Below are 25244 nucleotides of genomic sequence, written 5' to 3'. Positions count from 1 at the left end.
AATGCTGTTCCCCAGCTAGTCCACGTAAACAGACAAAGCCTATTCCAGCAGGGAAGCCATGGCAAACATGATCTATTGTATAAAAGGGGGAAACCTAAGGCACACCACTTCATTGATTTGATGGCTGAATGCCAAACAGACTCAACTCTGGAAAGTATCAGTATCTGCAGGGCATTAATACCAGCCAAAAGGACAGAGGTGTTGCCTGTGCTGCAAAAAACAAGTGTATTCTAACAAGCCCAGGACGACACTTGCTAACTCATAAAATCATTACAGAAGGATCACACAGCCACCTCCCAGCAGACCCTACAGGGCCACTGGCAAGGTTCAGGAACAAATCTGTACAGAATTACAAAGCATGTTAGACCTAGGAGTAATTAGAGTCTGACAGCTCTTAGGCACCACCTGTGGTCTTGGTCCCTAGGAAAGACAACACTAAGGTTTTGTGGTGATTATAGAAAACTCAGTGCTGGCACAGTATCAGATGTGTATTCCATGCCAAGAATTAACATGCTGGACATTTTAAAGCAAAACTAAATCTCAGTTTTTGATTAACTTAAGGGTATTGGCAGATTCCTATAGATAAGGATGCACCGAAAAAGAAATCTGCTTTCATCACTGATATGCGAGCACATTGTGAGAAAAACTTCGCTTTGAATTTAACAGTTTGCTAAGTTAGGCATTAGTTGCATTTGCTCTTTGTCTTGTAACTATTTTTGATTTATGCCTCATTAGTTATACTCAATCGGTTTGTAAATTTGTAATGTATCTAATCCAGTATGTCTGGGGAACTACATTTGGGATAACAGGACATAGGTATATCATGCTCATTAATAAAATGGCAGACTTTGTAGGAGCTTATATTGACTAGGAAAGCTGGACAGTGCAGGACACACATTTGTGGAGGAAAACCTGGGACTAGCAGTGTGCTGGGGTCACGCCGCGATATAATTCAGGCTGGTAGGAACTTGGATGTGACTGACAGGCCATAAGTGCCCACTGGCACAGCTGGGAGGGACTTCCATGCTTCCATGTTTGTGAGCAGCCATCATTCCTAAAAAAGGGAATAGGTTAACACTGGAGTATTGTCACTGTTTATCAAGATATGCTCTGCATTAATAACTTCATGAGCTATAGGAACATGTCAGTTTCCCAGTTACTGTACAGATTTATTAGAAGTAAGTGTAGCAGTAAGACACTGATCTTTATTTCCTGGCCCTGTCACTTGGCAGGAATCTGCATCCCAGCTCCAGCAGCCATGGTTAAAAGACAGACCCATGGTCATGCATACATGCTGAGAGATAGAGAAACAGATTTCCTGCACAGTAGACATGATGATGTCTACATATTCACTTCAGTCATTGTACAAATATTCTACAAATACATGTTTCAACTACAGCTGCTTTAGCCTAAGCCATCTGTTCTAGTGTGAAATCCTCAGCTTTGAAACTGAAAAGCATGCTTGTGCTGGAGGTATCCATTAATTATTTTGCCATAATTTAGCGTTTGACTTGTCAAACACTGAAGCGCTTCCTGCTGATTCATCTGTTGTAGCTTCCCGGGTTTCAGGGCTCCATTTACCTCTGGCACCTTGTCTATATATGAACATTAAGTTTCTCCATACACACATTTCTGTTTTCTCCCTTTAATCTTTCCCTTGATCTATTCACCTGCCTAAATTAGAGGGAGCTTTCATCCTCCTGGTTTTGCTATTTCTGAATCTACAATCAGGATTGCAGCCCTAGAGGATTTGAATATTTCAGACTGGCCCAGTTACACTGGATTATAACTGGTGTTTTGAGTTTTATCAAACATGCAACCTGTCCTCCCAAGGGCTGTAGGTCAGAGCCACCACTCACCATCTGAGGGCAGATTGCCAGCTTGTTCCTCTTCTCTATACCTGGCCAGTCCTGTCTTATCTGCCAAGCCAACTAAAAAAAAAAAAAAAATCACAATTCATTAACAACCAGGCAAGCACAGAGGTGTCTATTCCATTGCCTCAGAACCCTACGAGAGCCAATTTAGCTGCGTGTTCTGAATGGGGATAAGTGGCCAGCAGGCCATTTACACTTCTCAGAGTTCTTGCCTTTGGTGCTCAGAAGCCAAAATACAAGTACCCTGGATACAAATAAAGGGAGTTCTTGAAAGTAAGCTAGTTCAGCAAACCATTACAGAAAAAAAAAATGTTTCAACCTTTCTGGATTTGCCTACCTTGGAGGAGACACTGGAAGCCATTTTTGAAGGCTTGCCTTGAAGACTTTTTGGAAAGTCTATTAGAATCCATCTCAGGGAAGAAACAATTTCAAGAGAATAGCAAACATCTGGTCCTGTTGAAATGTTGGCCACTCCATATACAGTAAGAAAGCCACAGATAGGTTACCCAGAAACTCTGAGACCTTGGTTTGAGTCCTACAACTAGTTTTCCTACAGCCCTATTGGCAACATAAGTACACTGAACTATGCTGATGAATTGCAGAAGGCCGCCTCTGGAGCTTATACAGGCTTCCAACACCAGGTGGCTATTTTACAACCATTGCATTCCCTCCCTAATGGGAGGGAAGTCACCTGCACTTTCAACTGTGCAAAGAGGATGAACATTGCTACAATGGAGGCCTCTTGTAGAGCTGTAAAGTAAGAGCACAGTGTTGCTGCAATTTGTGGCATCTGTCATGCAGCAAGGCAAGAAGCCTTGGGTCGGGATGCATCTTCATATGTTCAGCTAAAATTTCCCTCTTCGGCCTTGTTCATATCGGAAGGTTGCACCAGGAGGAGTTTACCTGAACCGTTGAGTCCACACACAGTTCTTCTCCATAAGTGGTTTTCTGGACTTCCTTCGGCTGCAGTTACTCTGTTTTCAAGCAACTCAGTTGAGGTTAAATAGGTTTAATGACAGTGTGGGTGTCTCATTTCCAGTTAAACTAAACCAGGGCAAGTAGTTCTCACACTGGAGACGTGAGTGGTCGGTTTACCTTTTCTACACTACTGTAGAGATATTTGAAGTCAACAGTCATTTACCTGTTCAAATAGCACCGGCAGACACACAGGTGCCATTTGAGAGACATTTTTGTAGTGAGTAGCCTCCTCTTGAGATTCTAAGCAGTGTAGTTTGATGTAGCTAAATTGATGGAAATATTCTAATGCAATTTGTTAACTAATGGCTTGTCTAATCCCATTGCTCCAAGTCATGCCTCCTTGTAGCTCCTTAAATAAATCCTTTGCCACTGATTTGTGGCTAGTTATGGCTACCGTTTTAAGCCCATTAAGCTCTTAATATCCTTCATTTAGAGTCTCACCATCTTTCTGGGAATGAAGGTGTCCAGAACAGGATTTACTCCAGAAATGTGGCTTCTCCCAAGAAGAAACATTCAGCAAAATGTCAATTATTTAACTCTGGAAAAGTAGAGTTAATTTAACTTGTCTAAATGGGACACGTGGGTTAACCCTGCTCCTTTAAAAAAAGGAAAGGAGGACTCAAGCTCAGGAATGTGCTGTGTGCAAGAGCTGCCACCTTCTGATAAGAAGAGTGGATGATTTTTATCTTCATTTCTTGGATCTGAGCAATGTAAGGATTTGTTACTATCTCCATATGCACCTGCCTGGCAGAGCGCGTGTCCCGCTATTTGCTCATTCCTGTTGAGAATGCGAGTGCCCTGGTTGTGCATTTGGTTAAGGCCGCACATAAAAGGAGTCTGAATTCACATCTGTTCAACAGAATGAGTAGGTAAGAAGTCTTCAGCTGAGAATCAATAAAAGCGAGACCTTTATTGCTCCGTTTAACTGTCTAGAGACCTGACTACTCCTTTTGCATGTAACTGAGGAACGGCGATTATTAGAGGAACCGCCCCACTGCATGCGTTAGCAACTAGCTTCCTTCAGCATGCTGATGTGGGACACTTCCCCCTCTGTGCTGAAGTGGTTCACATTTCCAGCGCATGCTGCTGCTGCACGTCCCACGAGTTTATCCCTTCTCATTGCAATGTATTTTGCTCAAGCCATCTCTCGGCATTGGTTTCCTAGCACAAGAGCTAAACTAGCCCTACTGATGACACATTTCAGTCTAGGCCTTAAGTGCCAACATCTGGTCAGATAATGGCCAGAAAGTCCAGGAGCAAGGGGCACTTCTTCTCTTCACAAGCCCCCAGCCCTGACATGACAGGTTAGCCTCAACATGGCTAGGAAAGGCTGTTGGAGCAGCCTCTATGGCAAGACCTAGGAGCTGACCCCCTCGCCTCTTCAGAAGCTCTAAGAGGCTATGCAGCCTGGCAGCAGGCAGCCTAAGATGCAAGTAAGCCCTCTTTTTGATAGCTTTGTATCTCTATGGCCAGCCGTGACGATGGGGCTGGTTTGCCCTGGCATTTAAATTAGTTTTGCATCCTTCCTTTTGAGGCACAGAAATCTGTGAATGCTTGACACTTGTGTGGCATCTCATGTTCAGAATGCTTTACAAACATTGATCCATGCTATACCTGGAGTTGGATGGTATCCCTGTTTATAGGAGCAGGTTGCCCCAAGGCCATGCTACCCAGGTCTGGCTCCCAAGTGGTTTCTATTTTATAAGCCTTTGTTTCATCTCTAGCAGTAGGGTGCTTCTTTAATACAATGTAAATGCTAACTGGTCTCTGACCTAAGTTTCTGACCTGAAGCAGTTGAGAACTCATCTTCAGATCCAAACTGGTGGTTTCCTCCGATTACGTATGTGCCGAACCAGGTCTGGTTTTTGGGAGCTCCTTGGCCTTTTTTAAAAAAAAAGTTAAAGATGGCTTGAACATGGGGCACAGATGTTTGTCATGCTTTATTTCATTTAGCTCTCTAGTTTTATCTAGAATGCTTCCTTTTAGATGCCTTCCTACGCCCATTGTTCTGCACATTTGAGTGGAATTCATGTTCCCCCTCTTGAATTAGGCAAAATTGCTCCCGAGATGGATTTGTTAGTTTCTAGATGACTTGGGACAGATTTAGCTACAACTGGAGATCGAGTTTTGAAGTTGATTCATACGCACACCATTTCATTGCCCCCATACAATTCTGTTCAATTGCTAGATCTTTGTTTTTAATGTTTAAAATATATTGCTACCTTCCATCAGTCATCTTGGGGACATAAATTGTCAGATTTAAGGATCAGATGTTATATAGGCAGCTATAAAAGTATGGGAAGTGAATCGATCAAAGTTATGAGACCCTGTAACTCTAAGATATTAAAATGAAATGGGAGAACCAAGTTTGCAAGAATGATTTAAATCATGAAGCAGTGTTGCGGGTGCTGAGGCAGCTAGTGTAAAGGTGTATGGTAACTCCTGCATCAAGACATTGGAAAGGAGTTAAAAACACCATTAACACGATTTGAAAATTATATATATATAAAGCTTTAACTGTCAAGGGCAGAATGCTAAACGGAAATAGGACTCCCAGTATGGTCTCATTTTCTGAGACTAGTAAAAACATCAGAATGCCTTGCCAATTCTAAGGAGCAAGAAATTACACTGACATTCATACTTAATTCAGATGAACAAGACATTGATTATGCTGTTATGTTGGATCATATTAAAGAAGTTCTGCATTAAAATCACAAATGAGTTTGATTCCCCATAATTAGTAATACCCTGGAATTTAAACTAAGAGGTCTCTTGGTTTTTGGTACTGTTTCTCTCCCTCTATGTGTGAAACTTGCAAGCTGCTAATTGTGTTAGTACATTCTAAGACAGTCTGTTCTCAAAGCAATTCTTTGTAACAACTACTCACACAGAGAGAGACTCAAAGCAATACTCTAACAATAGAAACAGCACCCAGAGACTCCCCGCCATTTTGTTGTATTCATCTCGCTTTGTTAACAATTGTGATTAAAATAGAGATAGAGGATGTATGTGGATGGATGCTTGGTGTGGATAATAACTGAATGATCAGGGAGATGCCCGCCTAAGAATCCAGTGTCCATCGGCTGAAGAAGGCGTCAAGTGGAAATAACCAGAGGACCCCCGGAGGGCAGACTGGAATCCACCCAACAGCCTCAAGAATGGGAGAACCAAAGAACAAGATAACATCTGGCAGCACGGAGCCGTCAGGAATGTGACATCTGCTGATTGATTCAGCAACAGCATGACGAAGCAATTCCCATAGACTGGCACAGGAAGAAATTCCTATAAAAATGGACTCTAGAAAGTGAGAACTTTGGGATCTGATTCTGCAAACCAACTTCCAGGAGCATCAGATGAGCATCTGACAAGGCCCTGCTCCTTCCTCATGTCCAGGCCACCTGGCCAGTGGCTTGGCATGAGCAACTCTAAGGCTGGTAACTATGATAACAACCTTGCAGAGTAAGTGAGTATATATAAATATGAAATTGAATGGAATGTTATAGCTATAACTGCTTACTATGATTCTCTGTATTCACAATAAATGTGGTATTTTGCCTTTTCCCCTTTAATAAGATCCTGCTGGTTTTTATTTTATTGGTATAATAGTTACCCTCTATTTGTATCATTCAAGACAGTGTCTACACCCAGGCCTGTTTCATTTAATGCATGGAGTGGTCTTAAATCTAGTTTCTTTGATTTTTACAAAGATTAAATTGAATATGCACGTTCAGGAAAGCAAGTTGATGTTCAACTCGGACTGTTAGTAGGAGGGCAAAGAAACCCCACATATAGTATAGTTTCATGAATCTTAACAAGATGGTTCCTCTTCCAAAAGGTGCCGTTTGCTAGGAGTTTGTGCTCATTTTATATTCCCGGAAGGAAAACCAGCCTGCATTCAGTTCCAAACAGGTTCTTTATAAGGATTTGATGGTTCAATGTGAAAGAAAAGCCCTGAAACTAGGCAATCTTGGTTAAGGTATGCACTAGATGGCTTTATTCAAGCTACCAATTCAACTTATAGTTATAAAAAAAAAGTTTAGAGATGCCAGATGGAGCAGTACCTTTAGAATCCTAACCAGCTCCCACTGGAAACTGAAGTAAACTTGCTATTCACTATTTTGAGCATTGGGGGGGACTTAATTCCATATTAGGGGAAAAGGACAAACTGAAATATTAAGATCACACCTGAAAAATCTGTCAGAGTTTGTGCTATGACTAGAATAAAGAGTTTTCATGGAGGAAAATAAAGCTCTAAGACCACAGAGAAGCAACTAGAAATCGTTGTCTCAGACCTAAAGGAAAGATCTGTAGCTCAGAACTGCAATGCTTTTCATAAAGGTGCACTGCCAGCTATCAGGCAGCAGCCAGTACCAGGTGCTTCAGAGGAAGGTTCAAGAAGCCCTGCAGGAGGCAGTTATGAGATAAAGCCCTTCCAGGACTCAAGTTTTTTGCCTTAACTTTGGATATTTTTGGATTGATAAAAGCAACGTCCACTTTTTCTAAATCCTGCTAAGCTCTTGACCACAGTGACATCTTGTGGCAAGGAGTTCCACAGGCCAACTGTGCACTGTGTGGAAAATTTCCTTTCCGCTTTAAATTTACCAAATCTTCAATTTCAGATGTTCTCTCTTTACCCTCTCTAAAGAATAAGGGAGGGTAGCTTAGAAACTTCTAGCCATTCATTTTGCATACCTTTACCATGTTTCTTCTATTCATCTCTTCTCCAAGATTAGTCCCAATCTTCAGTATTTAATGGAGTCTGTGCTTCGTATGAGCCCTCTTTCTATCTTTTGATGTAGATTGACTAGAGCTAAAGTAGTATTCCAGGTGATGCCATACAATTGCTTTATACAGCAGCACCGTAACATTTAATTCCTTTTATTATGCATCCTAAAAATAAGTGGTTTGCTTTTTTTTTTTTTTTTTTTTTTTAATTAAACCACTACTACACATTGAGCAGAAGTGCTCAGTGAACTGCCTACAGTACCCTGGTCTCCGCTGTGCTGTTTGGAACCCCATAAAAAGGGTGTATGAATAGTTCACATCCCTTCCAGATGTTGCATATCAACATTGACTTCATCTGCTCTCATGTTGCCCATTTCTTAATATCCACTTGTGCAGGGATTTAATTTGGCCTCTGACTGGTTTCACACAAAAAAACTATTAACTATTCTATTGACACTTTCAGAGAATCCCCATATGGGACTCATTCCTGGGGATTGGCTCAAAACAGTTAGGTTTTTCGGTCGGTGCTAATGTAGCTACATAGAACTGAAGGCAGAATTTTTTTCCCCCCCTGCACTGTTTAGTGTCAAGGAGAAACAGGGAACTATAGCTACAGTTTGAGTACTGTGCTGGAAATTGTGAATAGTTGCCATGTAGAGAGTTTTTGATCCAAGGACTCAGGAACCTGATTAAAGCCAACGGGTGTGTTAAACACCTTTCTTTCAGGCTAAATGGAAGCAGCAATTAACCTGCTTCATGCAGAGAGAGGTAGAAACAATAGCAACTACTGCCCAAGGCAGTCTGCCAGATGCCAAGACCTGAGTAAAACCTAAACCAGGTAAATATTACAAAGGCAGGATCTAAGTTTTGGATTGGTGTGAAAGGCAGAAAGCAAGAGAAGCCATGGTAAGTGTGACGCTGAGCTGAAATAGAATGCTTCTTGGGCACAGAACTTGGAAAGGCAGGCTTGGGAATTTCCAGGCAAGAAAACTACTTGCTTCTTCTACTGCCTTCTGGGAAACAGGCTTGTATGTATATTTTGTAAACAGTACAGTACCAAAGAATACCTAACTTGTATCACCAGGCCAAAATAGACAAGGATGTCATTCACCATGCCTTCTTAGTTACACCATTCTTCTACTTTGAGACTCAACTGAGTTAAGCAGATTCAAAATTACTATTTTGGCTCACATCTAGCACTTAGTCTCCTAAAAGCTAAATTATACAGCTGCCTGGCTTGGCAGTACAAGTCCAACATCTTATGATGGGAAAGATGCACTGACAAACTCTGCTCTGTGTGAACTAGGGAAGATCTCATTTGGCGATTACTGGGTCTTTATATATGAAGGTGTTCCTAGCTGTTTGTAGCACCCACACTTTTCAGATTAGTTGAGACATTGACTTGCTTTCACTGAAAGCAAAGAATGGCACCTCTTCCCAAGTTAAATATAGAGGCAAGATGAAAGATTCCTCAAGTGAAATTGCTACATCTCATATCAAATAACTGGCAACTACACTGAAGGATGGAGCAGAGCCATTTCAGGCTGGGTATTAAAGCCCACCCAATCCAGATTTCAAGTTAGTGTGAAAAAACTCAAAACGCTCATTTAGCTCCTCACAGTTTGAGTGCCCTCTGAGAGGATACTGGATTTACTAGTAAATGGTCAGATTGCATTGCCACTAGACCAACTATTCAGCCTGCCAGCATGCTATGTGGCGTCAATCCTCCACAACACCCACACTGAGTACACAACTGGTGTCTACCAGCTTATTGCAGCTGATTTGTGTTGCTTCTTAATGGACTCCTACTTAGGGTATGTCTACACTACAAAATTAGGTCGAATTTATAGAAGTCGGTTTTTTAGAAATCGGTTTTATATATTCGAGTGTGTGTCCCCACAGAAAATGCTCTAAGTGCATTAAGTCCATTAACTCAGCGGAGTGCTTCCACAGTACAGAGGCAAGCGTCGACTTCCGGAGTGTTGCACTGTGGGTAGCTATCCCACAGTTCCCACAGTCTCCGGAAATGAGATTCAAAAGTTCACGGTTCTTTTCCTGTCTAGTGCATAGGAGTTGAGAATGCTGTCCAGAGCGGTCACAATGGAGCACTCTGGGATAGCTCCCGGAGGCCAATACCGTCGATTTGTGTCCACAGTACCCCAAATTCGACCCGGCCAGGCCGATTTAAGCGCTAATCCACTTGTCAGGGGTAGGAGTAAGGAAATAGATTTTAAAAGCCCTTTAAGTAGAAAAAAGGGCTTCGTGTGGACGGGTACAGGTTTACATTGATTTAACACTGCTAAATTTGACCTAAAGTCCTAGTGTAGACCAGGGCCTAGAGAGGTGCTTCATCTAGAAGACCCAGTAAGTTAGTTTTAATAAAGCAACCCAAGGAGAAAGCTGCTGCTGCATTTCACCTGATTTTAGTTCAAAATTCTGAAGGTACACCCAAAAGTTTCAGACAGGCTTCTAATGAGGAATGGTTTTATTGAGTTAGAGAAATACGTCTGAGGTTGCAATAGGAAAAGAGGATTGGTGAATATGGCAAAATAGTGCCTTTGTGTAGCCTCTTCCCCACCTATGCTGAGCCAGCAATCCAGAAGTTAGATTTTTTTTGTGGTGATTCAGCTAGGAGAAGCAACTTCTGTCTGCATTTTTTTTAAGCACCACTTAGACCTTTAATAGTGAGAACCAATAAAGGTGTTTGTGTAAGTGGACAATGGATTCTTGTTATTTTGTGTAATCATTTATTCACTGACTGGTTTGTGGAAAGAATGTTTTGCTGTTAAGCAGAATCAAAAGTAAAGTAAAGAAAGAATAGGCAACTCAGATTCAGAAACAGAAGAGTATGTTTGGAAACCTATCAGGAGGAGGAAAAAAAAAAAAAAAAGCAGTTTAAGCAAATGTTTATCCATAGGATTTCTTAATACCCTCATCACTAAGCCACAAGTCATTTCAGCTCATGTGTTTAAGTGCATTGCATTTCTAAGCTCAGAAGGGGAAGCACACCTGAGATTCTAAAGAAACTGGGGACCAGAAACTCTCTATTTACTTAGATCTGCTTTTTAGTTACTGCAGTGTATTAGTCCAGACCATGTTCATACCATGCATTACCCCTCCAAGGCATTTCATTAGAGCAAGGATGCATTAGCAGCTATTTGCTAGCAACTAGACAGTCTTTTCCTTTACAGAGTTTTCTTCTATAAAAGGAGATTAAAAACTTGATTTATAGAAAGCAGTTAAATCTCATTTTTAGTGTTCCCCATTCAGATTAAGGGAATGTTTGATTCAAGTATGTCCTATAGACAATTGAAGGGCCTAAAAGCTGCCACAGCATCCAGAGAAGAGCCCATGGTTGTCAGGCACACATTCCAGCTAATTACTGACGCCAGTGTAACAATAGGTGTTCAACACCAGAGCTAAAAAGACTTACACCATACCTGCTTTACACCTGAGACACATACCAATTAACCTAGGTTCCTGTGGTAGGTAGGAGTGTAGACATTATAGCTACTAGACCTCAGACTGCCCATTCATAAATCCTAATTTTCCTCCCAGCATTGCACAATGGAATTTCTTGGATGTTCCCAGAAGTTGTTTCACCCTCCATAACAGACATATTCCATGATATTAACCAAGTTAGTTTTAAGAGGGAGAAGATGATAGCAACATACATTCAGGTGCCAATATTCATCTTGGCTCAGATCGCTTAGAACAGGGAAATTAAGAATAAGTAGGTTTAAAACAAACCTTGTTTCTAAAAAGCCCTTCACTCAATTCATTCAGTTGAGGAAGGTAGGTGAGGTTGGGAAGACAGTTAAGTTACCATCAGGCAATAGTTACTGACATAATAGGTTTAACAAGGGAGACAGAAGTCAGGAGAGGTTTCTTTTGTCTAGCTGAAGTACTGTACTGCTGTAGATTAGAGCTAAAGGCTTGAGAGGTCTGAAGAAGACCTCTCAAGTCTCTGTACAAGAAAAAAGTCAGCCCCTTCTCCTCTGAGACTAGATCCAGAAGACCCAGCCTACAGGTTTGTAGAGGAAACCTCCATATTCTAGACTTCCTGACTAATTTAGTAATCCTCTGAGGACACTAGACAGAAAGCTATCCTGATTTATAGGAACTAGTTAAACCTAATTTAGAGAGGTCCCTGTTCAGATGTTCTCAGCACTTCAGCCCTCATTTTGAGCTAATGCTTCCTATAGTCTCTCCCCTATCCAAAGAGCTGTCAGAGTTTGGGTATTCAAAAGATAGAGCATTTGAAGCCAATGCCTAGCCCTAATTTCTGCAAACATCTCCACACATCCTTCCTCCCCCATAGAGCCATGAAGCAGCAGGCCTGCTCCCTGGGAGTTTTATAGCAAGAGGAGGCTGTTAAATTGGGTTTAATCAGCAGCTGCTGAGAGGCTCCCTGCCCCAGTTAACACCTGTTTTCAGGCAGTTACAACATTCTTTTCTTAAAGAGACAGCTCAGGCAGTCAGGGAGGGGAGGGGAGGGGAGGGGAGGGGAGGGGGGGAGAGTCTGGATTTATGTTCCTGATCAGGATGAAGATTCTTTTTAATGTCATTTTAAATAAAGTTATTTCAGCGTGCAGCTGTCTCTATTGTATTTATTTCAGGCACTTCCCCAGTTATTTTATAGCGGAGTTTAATTACTCTCTGCTGTTTAAAAAATAACTTTGACAATGTACAATCATAAATTAGCCATCTTCAGCTCACCAGACTCACACCGCTGCCATTATACAAGACGTCCTTCAAGAAACCATGAGCTATGGGGAAGCACATCATTGTAGAGACCAGCAATGCAGAAAGGGTGATGGATAGGATGATGTTATGATAGGTAGAGCTGGCAGCAGGACCTTTGGTTAGGTTGCTCAACATTTTCCATTATAAGACCCTGTTTTCAGTTGCTGATCACTTTTGCCAAATTTTAACCCTTTAGGCTGAAATTTTTGATGCTGGACGTCTGTCTCAGGCTAATTGTTTTGGGGAAATTTCAGCCAAAAAAGGTTTAGCTGTTTCTGAGAATGAAGCGAAGGAAAAGTACATTGTTTCACCTGTGTTAAAAAAATTCTTGAAGCCAGTAGAGACTTGCTAGAACTTAACAGCTAAAATCTCAGAAATAATTCCATTCTCACTGAGCATGCTCCAGCCCCTTACAACTCTTGGTGCTGACCAGCCTGCACATGTGCCATCCCTCCCCACAGAGCGATTGAGCTTGCTCCAGCCCAGAGGCTCAGGAGGACTTTCCCTGCAATGGAAACTATCCCTAACCCTTCAATGGCTGCTCCCAGCTGCTCAGGACCAGGGCTGGGCCAAGCACTGGAACTGAGAATGGGGAGCCCGTCTCTCCTGTGCTCTCAGTGATCCCCCTGCTGGCACCAAGAAGGGGGAAGCTATCTGATTTTAATGCAGGGGGGACAAAAGGCAGGCTGGAGAGAGGAAAAGGAGTGGACTGAGGAGTCTAATGAGGGGAGGGAAACTGTGATTGGGAGTTTGAGGGGGGAGACTAGGATGGGTTGGGCAAGGAGACCGGGAGCCAAGGGGAAAGGCAGGCTGGGAATGGTTAGGCAAAGACACTGTGGCTGGGAGCTGGGGGGTGGGGGGGAGATTGGGAGCCAGAGTGGGAAGTGGAAGCTGGGGGGCAGTTGGCTGCTGGAGTGGGCGCTGAGATCAGATGAGGAGCTGGGGAGAGGAAGGAAATTGGGATGAGCTGGACAACACGGCTGGGACGGGCAATCAGTTGGGGAAAAGGGTAGGGGAAAAGAGCGCCAGCTATGACAAGGAGCAGGGATGTGGGGGGAGAACTGGGACTGGTTGGGTAAAGAGACTGGGACAAGAAGCCAGAGTGGGGGTGGGGAGACAGCTTGATGAGGGGCCTGGGAAGGAACACTGGGAGTGGGAGCCAGTGGGCGGGTGGGGGGGGAGATAGTAGACAGATTGGACAAGGAACTAGGCTTGGGGGGCAACTGGGACTGGCTAGGTAAGGAGACTGGGTCTAGTCTGAGAAGCCTGAGAAGTGGAGCCTGGAACTGGGTAGGCAAGGATTATATTTATGGAATGGATCCCTCCCTGAAGAGCTAGATAGCAGCCTGGCATTCATATTAATCTGGGTGAATGGAGCCAAGGCTCAGAGTCTTGGTAGCAGGAACAGACCTCTCTGCAGGTCTATACGTCAGCCTGGCATTAATGTTAAATTTGGGGGATGGAGGCCGGCCTCAGGGTCTCCATAGCAGCAACAACATCAACAGTGATGTGTCCCCCTCCTCATGTCCATGATGGTATCTAGGAGTGGAATGTAGGTCCCTGTTTTGAGTCACCTGGTGTTTTTGGAAAGAAGAGATAGTGCAAGGTGTGTGGTAGGAGAGAGAGTCCCAGAGGGGCTGAAGTTCTGGCACATGCAGGTGCAGGAGAATCTGAGGCAGCTGACGTTAAAGCCCTGGAAGAGGGGGATGCAGCAGGGACTGTGGTTACTGCAGGGGAAGGAGAGGAACCACATTTTGATAAACAAAGTAGATTTATTAGAGAGAAGATTCCTTAAAGTTATCGTGCAAATCCTCCTCATGAAAAGTCACGTATGACAGCATCGGTCTTTCAGGCAATTGGTGATGCTTGAGAAGCATGCAAAATTGCTGTTACACAGGCACAGAGTGGAAGTTGGTTGGCTGACCTCAGCTGGCCATTGCCTGTCTTTTGAAATATTGTTTTTGTTTTATTCCGTGACTGGAATAGGATATTTTAAGAAATTACCATTCTGGGCATTTCAGCCTTAACTCCACCTGTGAATTGTCATTTCATCATTTGGGTCACACAATAATATGCCAGTGTTGGGATTTAAAGTGGGAAACTGAGTCACAAGTCCACCCAATTTAGGCTTAATCAATTTTTGCCTTTATTTATACAATTTCAAACAGAATTATTGTCACTATAGTATCTGAACACACATTTATGCAAGGAAATAATACCAGACAAGATGGAATAGGTAGAGGACCCAAGTTACCACATGCCAGTATGCCGGGAAGTTCTCCTCTACTTGATGATAGTCATCACCTGCCCTGATCCCTTGGTCTTCTCCTTCAGACCCATCTTTCAGTTTCTGGTCAGGTGTTTCTCTGATTTGGCCCTCGTTCACTTGGATTATTATGAATTTCCACAACCTTTATTCCTTAACTTTTCTCCAATCAAGCCTTTGGGTTTTATGCAACCCATACATTATGCACATGCAAGCTTTAGTTTACACAATCTCTGCATTTGTTGCTGTTTATGCAGTTTTTAAGTCATGTTGTTTTTTGTCACCCTGTTCCTGGGACTTCCCAGAAAAAAGGCTTCTTTTTACAAGTTTGTGTATTTTTACCTCAAAACTTGCAGCACATGCGACCTTTTTGCAGTCAGCAATAACATCATTTTAAGCGGATCAGCAATTCTGTGTAAAATAAAAATTGGCAAAACTACTTAATCCCAGCACACCCTTGGCCTAAGTGTTACCTCACCGAAACTCATTCACTATCCATAATTACAATCATTAAAATAAAGCTTTCAAAGCTTTTAATCCTACCATTTAGCAATTCTTCATTTTGATATTTCAATATCATATTCAGTATGTGTCGATCATCCTACCCACTTAATTTTTTTGGTGATGGGGGTGTTATGGAAAACACAATGCCCCGTTTCTGTCAAAATTACTTATTTTCTTTAAAAATGGGTTTTCAAAGGCCTTTTTCATTCAGGGTCCAGTTTTGCCCGGGGAATCATTACAAAAACAAAAAACGTCATTAGAAATTTTCCTGTGTTGCATTTTGAGGGGTGTCTTAATTTTACAGCCTTGATATTTAGTTGCTTTTAATGATAACACAACACTATCATAGAATCATAGAATATCAGAGTTGGAAGGGACCTCAGGAGGTCATCTAGTCCAACCCCCTGCTCAAAGCAGGACCGATCCCCGACTAAATCATCCCAGCCAGGGCTTTGTCAAGCCTGACCTTAAAAACTTCTAGGGAAGGAGATTCCACCACCTCCCTAGGTAACGCATTCCAGTGTTTCACCACCCTCTAGTGAAAAAGTTTTTCCTAATATCCAACCTAAATCTCCCCCACTGCAACTTGAGACCATTACTTCTTGTTCTGTCATCTGCTACCACTGAGAACAGTCTAGAGCCATCCTCTTTGGAACCCCCTTTCAGGTAGTTGAAAGCAGCTATCAAATCCCCGCTCATTCTTCTCTTCTGAAGACTAAACATCCCCAGTTCCCTCAGCCTCTCCTCATAACTCATGTGTTCCAGTCCCCTAATCATTTTTGTTGCCCTCCGCTGGAAGCTTTCCAATTTTTCCACATCCAACTAGTATTAGAAGAGATAATGTCTCTGCGATTCGAGATCCGTTGCCGCATCGGAAGTAAGATCCAGAGACTGTGTGTTGCTGGAAGAGGTCTGCCCTTTTCAATAGTCGCCTGTTAGCGAGCGCTGGAGCCTAAGGGAGTTAAACTCCCAACTTTTATTTGGTTTTGTCACTCGCTTGATCAAAAGCCCATGCAGTCAACAGGAATCTTTTCACTGGCGTCATTGGGCATTGGATCAGGACCATAATAACTGTGCAATAGCAGAGGGAATTTATTCTCCTGAGATCAGAGCTCTTTTGTTTGCATGTTAACCAAGGCCTACTTCCACTTTTGGTTCCAGAGAACCCATTGTCTACCTATGTGAATGCACATGAACTGAATGAAAGTGTACCTTGTCTATGAGTTCTCAACAGATGATATTCACCCCTGTGCAGAGGAATAGCAAAAGCCCTAGAAGTCACTAATCCCATTTAAGACAGGTTTCTAGTGGAACTTAAGTGGCGCTTAGCCTTCTACTCAGAGGTGAATTTCACCCAAACAGATATGACCATGAAAATAAACTGAAGAGTCAATCGAACATACACCTTTTCTAACTTCAGAACCCGGGAAAGTCTTCGAAACCACTTCTCACACACACAAATTATGAATCCCGTTCAAAGTGAATATGTACACACCATTCTAGTTGTGACTCTGCCATTAGGGCTGCAATAGGCTTTCCTTTCTAAGCCCTATCAAAATAAACCCTATTGGCAAATAATATGCAAATAAATGAGTAAAACTGAGCTGAATAGGCTCATTATACAACAGCTTGATCCCTTATTTCACCAGCATTACTCCACCTTTCTTCAAATAATAATTCCATGTACGTGCTTGTTTTCGGTAATCCTGTCTATTTCTCTTATCCCTTTCCTGCTAATACCCAGATTCCATACCTACTTTAGCGGCCATGGATACATTTGTTCACAGCAGTTATTAAAATTCCAGACATCTTCCCTTTATATAGTGTGATTCTGGACATTTTCTCAATACTGAGAAGATTGGATTCATTGGAATGTAACTGAAACAAGTCTTGCATCAAGACTTTAATTTCAGACCAAAAAAAATATCAATTTAAGGATTACCAGAAGATTTGGAGAGGGTGACCTTTTGCTTTGATAATCTCTCCAGCACTCCATAAATGAAGCAATTAAATTTGTTCTGTCTTATAGATGTATGAAAAAAATTTGGGCCAAAACCCGAAATTTAAGGGATTTGGGTCCTGGTCATTATCTTCCATTATAAAGCTGATGGAATGTTGATAATGAAGTCCTGCTTTCCTATTGGCTCCTGTACTGGTCTTAGATTGCTAGTCATGTCAGGTGAACCTTATTTATATCCATGGCAACAACCACTCTAGGTGTCTAACTTTCCAGCATGTAAGAAGTTAATTTATTTTTTCTTTACACTTCTCTATTTTTCTGGTTAGTAACAGCAATAATGATCTCCAGGCCATGGATTTCCAAGCAGTTAGGGCCACAAGGTATATGGGCAGGCCTGAGGGGATGGGATTTACCATAAGGGGAGGGGTTTGCCCTGAGGACGTGGAGTCTGTGCTAACGAAGTGGGATTTGCTAGGAGGGGGCAGGGTATGTTCTGAATGGAAGGGGTTTGCAATGATGGGGTAGGGTCTGTGTTGAGGAGGAGGAGTTTGCCATTCAACTAATATCTCTAGAGGATGTTAAACAGAAGCTACTAAAGTTATACATTTTTTAATCAGCAGGTCCAGATAACTTGCATCCAAGAGTTTTAAAAGAGTGGCTAAGCCACTCACTAGATCATTAAAGTTGATTTTCAATAAATCTTGGTTCATGGTTGACATTCCAGAAGACTGGGAGAAAGTTAATGTTGTGCCAATTTTTAAAAAGGGTAAACGTGATGACATGGGTTATTATAGGCCTGTCTGCCTGACATCGATCCCAGGCAAGATACTGGAGTAATTCATACAGGACTCGATTAATAATGACATAAAGGAAGGTAATGTAATTAATGCTAATCAACATGGCTTTATGGAAAAATGATCCTGTCAAACTAACATGATATCCTTTTTTGATGAGATTACAAGTTTGGTTGATAAAGGTAATAGTGTTGACGTCTGTAAGGCATTTAACTTGGTGCTGCATTACATTCTGATTCAAAAACTAGAACAATTATAAAATTAATATGGCACACATTAAATGGATTTAAAACTGGCTAACTGATAAATCTCAGAATGTAACTGTAAACAGAGAATTGTCATCAAGCAGGTCTGTTTCCACTTGGGGCCCACCAGGATTAGTTCTTGGTCCTATGCTATTTGACATCTTCTATGACGAGATAACTGGTTCTGTGGATGAAGGGAAAGCAGTGGATGTGTTGTTCCTTGACTTTAGCAAAGCTTTTGACACTGTCTCCCACAGTATTCTTGCCAGCAAGTTAAAGAAGTATGGGCTGGATGAATGGACGATAAGGTGGACAGGAAGCTGGCTAGATTGTCGGGCTCAAAGGGTAGTGAGCAATGGCTCCATGTCTAGTTGGCAGCCGGTATCAAGTGGAGTGCCCAAGGGTCGGTCCTGGGGCCAGTTTTGTTCAATATCTTCATAAATGATCTGGAGGATGGTGTGGATTGCACCCTCAGCAAGTTTGCAGATGACACTAAACTGGGAGGAGAGGTAGATACGCTGGAGGGTAGGGAAAGGATACAGAGGGACCTAGACAAATTGGAGGATTGGGCCAAAAGAAATCTGATGAGGTTCAACAAGGACAAGTGCAGAGTCCTGCACTTAGGACGGAAGAATCCCATGCACCGCTACAGACTAGGGACCGAATGGCTCGGCAGCAGTTCTGCAGAAAAGGACCTAGGGGTTACAGTGGACGAGAAGCTGGATATGAGTCAACAGTGTGCCCTTGTTGCCAAGAAGGCCAATGGCATTTTGGGATGTATACGTAGGGGCATTGCCAGCAGATCGAGGGACGTGATGGTTCCCCTCTATCGGCATTGGTGAGGCCTCATCTGGAGTACTGTGTCCAGTTTTGTGCCCCACACTACAAGAAGGATGTGGAAAAATTGGAAAGAGTCCAGCGGAGGGCAACAAAAATGATTAGGGGACTGGAATACATGAGTTATGAGGAGAGGCTGAGGGAACTGGGGATGTTTAGTCTTCAGAAGAGAAGAATGAGGGGGGATTTGATAGTTGCTTTCAACTACCTGAAAGGGGGTTCCAAAGAGGATGGCTCTAGACTGTTCTCAGTGGTAGCAGATGACAGGACAAGGAGTAATGGTCTCAAGTTGCAGTGGGGGAGATTTAGGTTGGATATTAGGAAAAACTTTTTCACTAGGAGGGTGGTGAAACACTGGAATGCGTTACCTAGGGAGGTGGTGGAATCTCCTTCCTTTGAGGTTTTTAAGGTCAGGCTTGACAAAGCCCTAGTTGGGATGATTTAATTGGGGATCGGTCCTGCTTTGAGCAGGGGTTTGGACTAGATGACCTCCTGAGGTCCCTTCCAACCCTGATATTCTATGATTCTATGATCTTTATCAATGACCTGTAGGAAAACATAAAATCATCACTGATAAACTTTGTAGATGACACAAAAATTGGGGGAGTGGTAAATAATGAAGAGGACAGGTCATTGATTCAGAGCAATCTAGATCTCTTAGGCTATATCTACATTACAGACCTTACAGCAGGACAGCTGTACCCATGCAGGTCCACCGCTGTAAGATCTCTTGTGTAGCCACTCTCTGCAAATAGGAGAGAGCTGTCCCGTCGACATAATTAAACCACCCCCAACAAGCAGCGGTAGCTATGTTGGTGGGAGTAGCTCTCCTACCAACATAATGCTATACACACTACCACTTATGCCGGAGAAACTTATGTTGCTTGGGGCGGGGGGTGTTTATTCACACCCCTGAGAAACATAAGTTTTGCTGACAAGTGGTAGCATAGACATTGCCTTAGTAAGCTGAGTGCAAGCAAACAATATGTATTTTAATATGGCTAAATGTAAAGGTGTACATCTGGGAACAAAGAATGTAGGCCATACTTACAGGATGGGGGGCTATACCCTGAGAAGCAGCAGCTCCGAAAAAGACTTGGGGGTCATGGTGGATAATCAGCTGAACTTGAGCTCCCAGTGTGATGCTGCGGCCAAAAGAGCTAATGCAATTCTGAGATGCATAAACAGGGTCATCTCAAGTAAGAATAGAGAGGTTATTTCATCTCTGTATTTGGCACTGGTGCGACCATTGCAGCAAAACTGTGTCCAGTTCTGGTGCCCACAATTCAAGAAGGATGCTGATAAATAGGAGAGGGTTTGGAGAAGAGTCACGAGAATGATTAAAGGATTAGAAAACTTGCTTTATAGTGATAGACTGAAGGAGCTGACTCTATTTAGCTTAACAAAGAAAAGATTAAAGGGTGACTTGATCCACAGTACCTGGGGAACACATATTTGATAAAGGGCTCTTCCGTCTAGTAGAGAAAGGTCTAACGTGAACCAGTGGCTGGAAGTTGACGTTAGACAAATTCAGATGGGAAATAAGGCATACATTTTTACCCGTGAGAGTATTTAACAGTTGGAACAAGTTACCAAGGGCGCTGGTAGATTCTCATCCCTGACCATTTTAAAGTCAGGATGAGATGTTTTCCTGATCTGCTCTAGGAATTATTTTGGGGCAGTTCTCTGGCCTGTGCTGGGAGGCCAGAGTAGACGACCACAATGGACCCCTCTGGCCTTGGACTCTATGAATGAGGGAGTAGGGTCTCGGGTGAGAGGGAGGGGTTGCCATAAGGGAGAGGGATTTGCCATAAGGAGATGGGGTCTGTGCTGAGTGGGCGGAGTCTGCAATGCTGAGGCAGAGTCTCTGATGAGAGGGTGGAGTCTCTGTTGAGGGGGTGGGGTCTCTGATGGGGGTTGCTTGGGGGGGTCTGTGTTGAGGGGGTGGGGTTTGCCTTGAGGGGGGCGGGGTCTGTGCTGAGGGGCGGGGTTTGCCTTGAGGGGGTGGGTCTGTGTTGAGGGGGTGGGGTTTGCCTTGAGGGGGGCGGGGTCTGTGCTGAGGGGCGGGGTTTGCCTTGACGGAGTGGGTCTGTGTTGAGGGGGTGGGGTTTGCCTTGAGGGGGGCGGGGTCTGTGCTGAGGGGTGGGGTTTGCCTTGAGGGGGCGGGGTCTGTGCTGAGGGGGTGGGTCTGTGCTGAGGGGGCGGGGTCTGTGTTGAGGGGGTGGGTCTGTGCTGAGGGGGTGTGGTTTGTCTTGAGGGGGCAGGGTCTGTGCTGAGGGGGCGGGGTTTGCCTTGAGGGGGCGGGGTCTGTGCTGAGGGGGTGGGTCTGTGCTGAGGGGGTGGGGTTTGCCTTGAGGAGGTGGGGACTAGGCTGAGACCGGAGTTGTTGAGGGGTAGGGTTGTCAGCTTGGAGGTATTCCTGGAGGTTTCATCACATAACTTGATCTTTAATTAAGGATTAATCTTTAACTCCCGGAGACTCCCGGATAATCCTGGAGGGTTGGCAACCTATTGAGGCCCGAGGGTCTCCGCCCGAGAGGGTGAAGCTCGCGCGAGAGAAATTCGGCTACCGCTGGGGGCGGAGTCAGTACCGAGGGGCGTGGCCACTTGCAGAGGGCGGGGTCAGCCTGCGGGGCCCCACTCCCGTCCCGGCCCAGCCGCCCGTGCTCGCGGGCCCGCGCGCATGCGCCATGCCCGCCCTGCGTGGCCGCGAGTCCCGGATTTGAAGCCGACGCGGGGGCGGCGGCGCGGGCCGAGGGGGCTGGGCCGGTCAGTCCCCGGACGCTCCTGCCCGCGGCTGCCGGAACCAGGTGCCTGGGGCGCGGCGCGGGGGCCCGGGAACGTCGCGGAGGGGCCGGGCTCTGCTCCCTCCCGGGGCCGCGGCGTCCCCCCAGCCCGGCCCTGCCGCGCGGACAGCGGGCTCCGGCGCGGGCTCCGGGCCTGGCTCGGCCGCCGAGTCGCTCCCGGGCCTGCCCCCCCCCTCCGCGCTCCCTGCCGGGCCGCCGGCGGCGCCGCTGCAAAGCCCGGCCCAGGGCGTCCCCCGCCGGGCACGGGCCAGGGCCGCTCCCCCAGGCGGTGGCCTTGTCTTGCCCCCCGCTCCCCTGGCCCGGGACGGCCGGTGTTGAAACCGCCGCTGCCCGGTTGCCTGCACCTGGCCCGTTCCCGTGTCTCTGTCCGGGTTCAGCCCAGGGAAAAGCCCTTGGGACGATACTCGGAGGGGGCAACTTACGCTGCTCAAAGACTTAGGAAGGCGCCTTGATTTGTTCCCCTTTTTCTCTGGCTTAGTGTGGCATCGAGGGAGCTGTATGCCGGCCGTTTTCAAGAGCCTCTTCTTACAGACTGCCAGGACGCTCCTCAGAAGGGAAGGACTTCGCCTGCCCCAGAGACAGGCTTTTCTGCTGAGATTTGAAAGTTGCCTTCTGCGTCTCCTGGCGGCCAGCCCGTTTGCTTGGTTCCGATTGCTGGTAAGAAATAAGTCTCTCCTTTCTGCCGGCAGAAACCAGGGAGCTTGTGCTGAAGACTTTGCTGTTCCCTCGGCTTTGCATGTTTGGCATCGGAGGGTCTGCACAGTCCCTGATGAGATGGCGGAGCAGAGGTACTGCGTGGACTATGCCAAGCGCGGCACAGCCGGCTGCAAGAAATGTAAGGAGAAGATCTTGAAGGGGATGGTGCGCATTGGGAAGGTGGTCCCCAACCCCTTCACAGAGTCGGGCGGGGAGATGAAGGAGTGGTACCATGTGAAGTGCATTTTTGAGAAGCTAGAGAGGGCTCGGGCCACAACAAAGAAGATTGAAGACATCACAGACTTGGAGGGTTGGGAACAGCTCCAGGATCCGGAGAAAGATATGATAAACCAGTATATCTCAGGTGAGACGCTTGAGGGAGAACCTCTGTGCCCTTGTCTGGGGCCTTAATAATCGGTAATATTAGGAAATGCTGTATGTCAGTGATTCCTACCCAGGAGTATCTGGACCAGTAAATGGCATTGCAGTTCTTTGTGACTAGTGCAGCTGGCTCTTCCTCTGCATTATAATGAGTCTCCAGGATGGGCCACTTTCCATTCAGTGGTGCTGTAATCCATCCTGGAGATTGAGAGCTGTGAAATCATGAAGTGGATTTGGAGAAGCCCAAGTTGCTCCAATTCCCTCATGTACAAGTGAATGGGAGGTGTCAGGTGCTAGCAAGTATAGCTAAATTCTTTGGTTAAATTAATCTACTTGCTCAAGAAAGATTGGACGCTAGTGTTGTATGCTGTAATTCCACAAGCCTTTTACAGGTGCTGTCACCTTATTGCAACTGCCTTTACCATATACTTAATTTGTCCTAAAAATGGCCTGCTTGCACTGAAGTTGGTAGTATTTGCATTTGCTTTTGCTTTTTAAAACATCAGTACTGCTTCTATGCTTTTATTTTCTACAACACCAGTTATTCCACTGAGTTGTAATTTTTTTTCCGTTCCCAGTCTGTATTGAGGACTTCCCTTCACAAATTTCTCATCTTTAAGCCATTTCCTTGAAAAGCTTTTCACCTTTTGCAGTCAGTCATACCATTTAGCAGTTTAATCAGTTGACAGTGGTCGCTGTTGGAAGAGGAGGAGCCTTGTATCATTCCACTGGGGCTGAGTGCATTGCTTCTGCAGTTGTTACAGACCCTGGCTACCTTAGAAACCATCTAAGAGTCAAAACTTAATTTTTTTCCAAAGAGGTTGTGGCAACTAAGGCTTTGGAGTGGATCCTTCCTCATTGCTCCATGATACTCAGGGTATGTCTTCATGGCAGAGTTAACTTGGGTGATTACCTGGGTTAGCCTAGTTTGAGTGTGAGCAGCCATACCACAAAGCATACCTGAGTTATTGTGTCCTCACTGGTGCTGCACCCTCACTTGTGTGTCACTAGAACTTCTGGGAACATATTCCATGATTCATAAGAATGGCCCTACTGGGTCAGACCAAAGGTCCATCTAGTCCAGTATCCTGTCTTCCAACAATGGCCAGTGCCAGATGTCCAAGAGGGAATGAACAGAACAGATAATCACAAGTGATCCATCCCCTGTCGCTCATTCCCAGCTTCTGGCAAACAGAGGCTTAGGGACACCATTCCTGCCCATCCTGGCTAATAGCCATTGATGGACCTATTCTCCATGAATTTATCTTTGAACTGCAGTGAGCTGAGGTGCTCTGATACTTTCCCAGTGAGTTGAGAGAACTTGTCTGTCCTAGGGGGCAGTTGAGGGGAACTGTGGGAAGGCAATGGAGGACTATCGGCATTCGAGCTATTTATTATTATTTGTATTACCGTGGCGCCACATTCATGGACCAGGCCCCCATTGTGTTAGGCACTGTCCAAACACAGAACAAAAAGAAGGTCCCTGTCCCAAGTAATTTAGCTTGCATCCTCACTGAAAAATGGGAGGATTATCAACCTGAGTGAAAGTGGCACCCAGGCTCTAGCCTATCCCCCCCCGCCAGATGGGCCAGTTAACCCAGGTTTAAAGCATCCATAAACTCATGTAAGGTTTTTATGTGGGGATCAGAGGGGTTAGAGGCAACATCTAAACAAGTGCCTGAGTTAACTCTGCAGTGAAGATCTATTCTCCGAATTCAAGCACTAAAAGAGTGGAAGAGAGAAGCACTGTTGTCTAATGGTGATAGCAAGACACTGGAGCCTCAAATCTTGGCTACCATTCCCAGCTAGCTCTATCTTGCTGTGTGAGCTCTGTCATATCACTTAACCACTCTTAGTTTTCTTATTTGTAAAATGTTTACCTATCCCCTCCCTCAATGTGTTTTGTGGGTTAATTGTTTGTAAGTTCTCACACAAGTTGCTCATTGCAAAGTATTGTGAATTACTTACCTGATTTTGTTGTTGGGGATTATGGGTTGCTTTGACCCGATGCTTTACCTCTTACTGTGTTCTACAGAGGCCAGTTCCAAGGCTGCGAACACACCTAAGAAAAAGGCGACAATCCAGGCGAAGCTCTCCCCCAGCGGACAGATAACCAGTCCCAAGAAGGAGCTGCTAGCTACCCCCAATCCATCACCAAAGAAATTCTCTGGCTTCACAGGTGGGAATTATTATGCTGATCTGGGGGAGCCTTCATTCCTCTTATAATATTAGCATTAGCAGTGGAGTTTCAATTTGAGTCAGACCTCAGTAGTTTATATCTAGTGAATAAGAAATGATTTAATGCTAACAAAACTTAATATTTTATTTACTTTGTGTAGACAAAGTTAAGTGTTTTCTAAGCTGTCAGTCATAAAAGAACTGATGTTTGCATTATTTTGGTGATGTGTACAAAAGGGATAAAATCTACCAA

At 44.5% G+C, this 25244-nt stretch overlaps 1 protein-coding gene and 1 long non-coding RNA gene across 4 annotated transcripts in view; one reads left to right on the top strand and one right to left on the bottom strand.

Moving 5' to 3' along the window:
* Positions 1-431: 431 nt before the first annotated feature.
* On the bottom strand, positions 432-11888 carry LOC114021158. Its single transcript, XR_006286390.1, has 4 exons — positions 11328-11888; positions 4638-4733; positions 1860-1931; positions 432-1054 (listed from the first exon to the last, which is right to left on the bottom strand). It is a non-coding gene; the product is annotated as an uncharacterized LOC114021158 (long non-coding RNA).
* A 9621-nt stretch (positions 11889-21509) lies between these two features.
* The window catches only part of LIG3 (DNA ligase 3), a 28196-nt gene continuing 24461 nt past the window's right edge, over positions 21510-25244 (top strand). For 2 of the 3 annotated variants that reach the window (XR_005222681.2, XM_037880765.2), the window contains exons 1-3: positions 21555-21739; positions 22215-22796; positions 24849-24992. Coding sequence is in view for 2 of the 3 variants with exons in the window: in XM_037880765.2 (XP_037736693.1) it covers positions 21613-21739; positions 22215-22796; positions 24849-24992 (853 nt within the window). In the remaining variant the exon portion in view is untranslated. Of the gene's footprint in view, positions 21740-22214; positions 22797-24848; positions 24993-25244 lie in introns of all 3 variants that reach the window. The other variant, XM_037880764.2, reaches the window with a different exon arrangement.

This window comes from Chelonia mydas, chromosome 17 (assembly GCF_015237465.2).
Source record: "Chelonia mydas isolate rCheMyd1 chromosome 17, rCheMyd1.pri.v2, whole genome shotgun sequence".
In the NCBI taxonomy this organism is placed as follows: Eukaryota; Metazoa; Chordata; order Testudines; family Cheloniidae; genus Chelonia; species Chelonia mydas.
The sequence above is the reverse complement of the archived record's forward strand: the minus strand, read 5'-3'. Positions and strand labels throughout refer to the sequence as shown.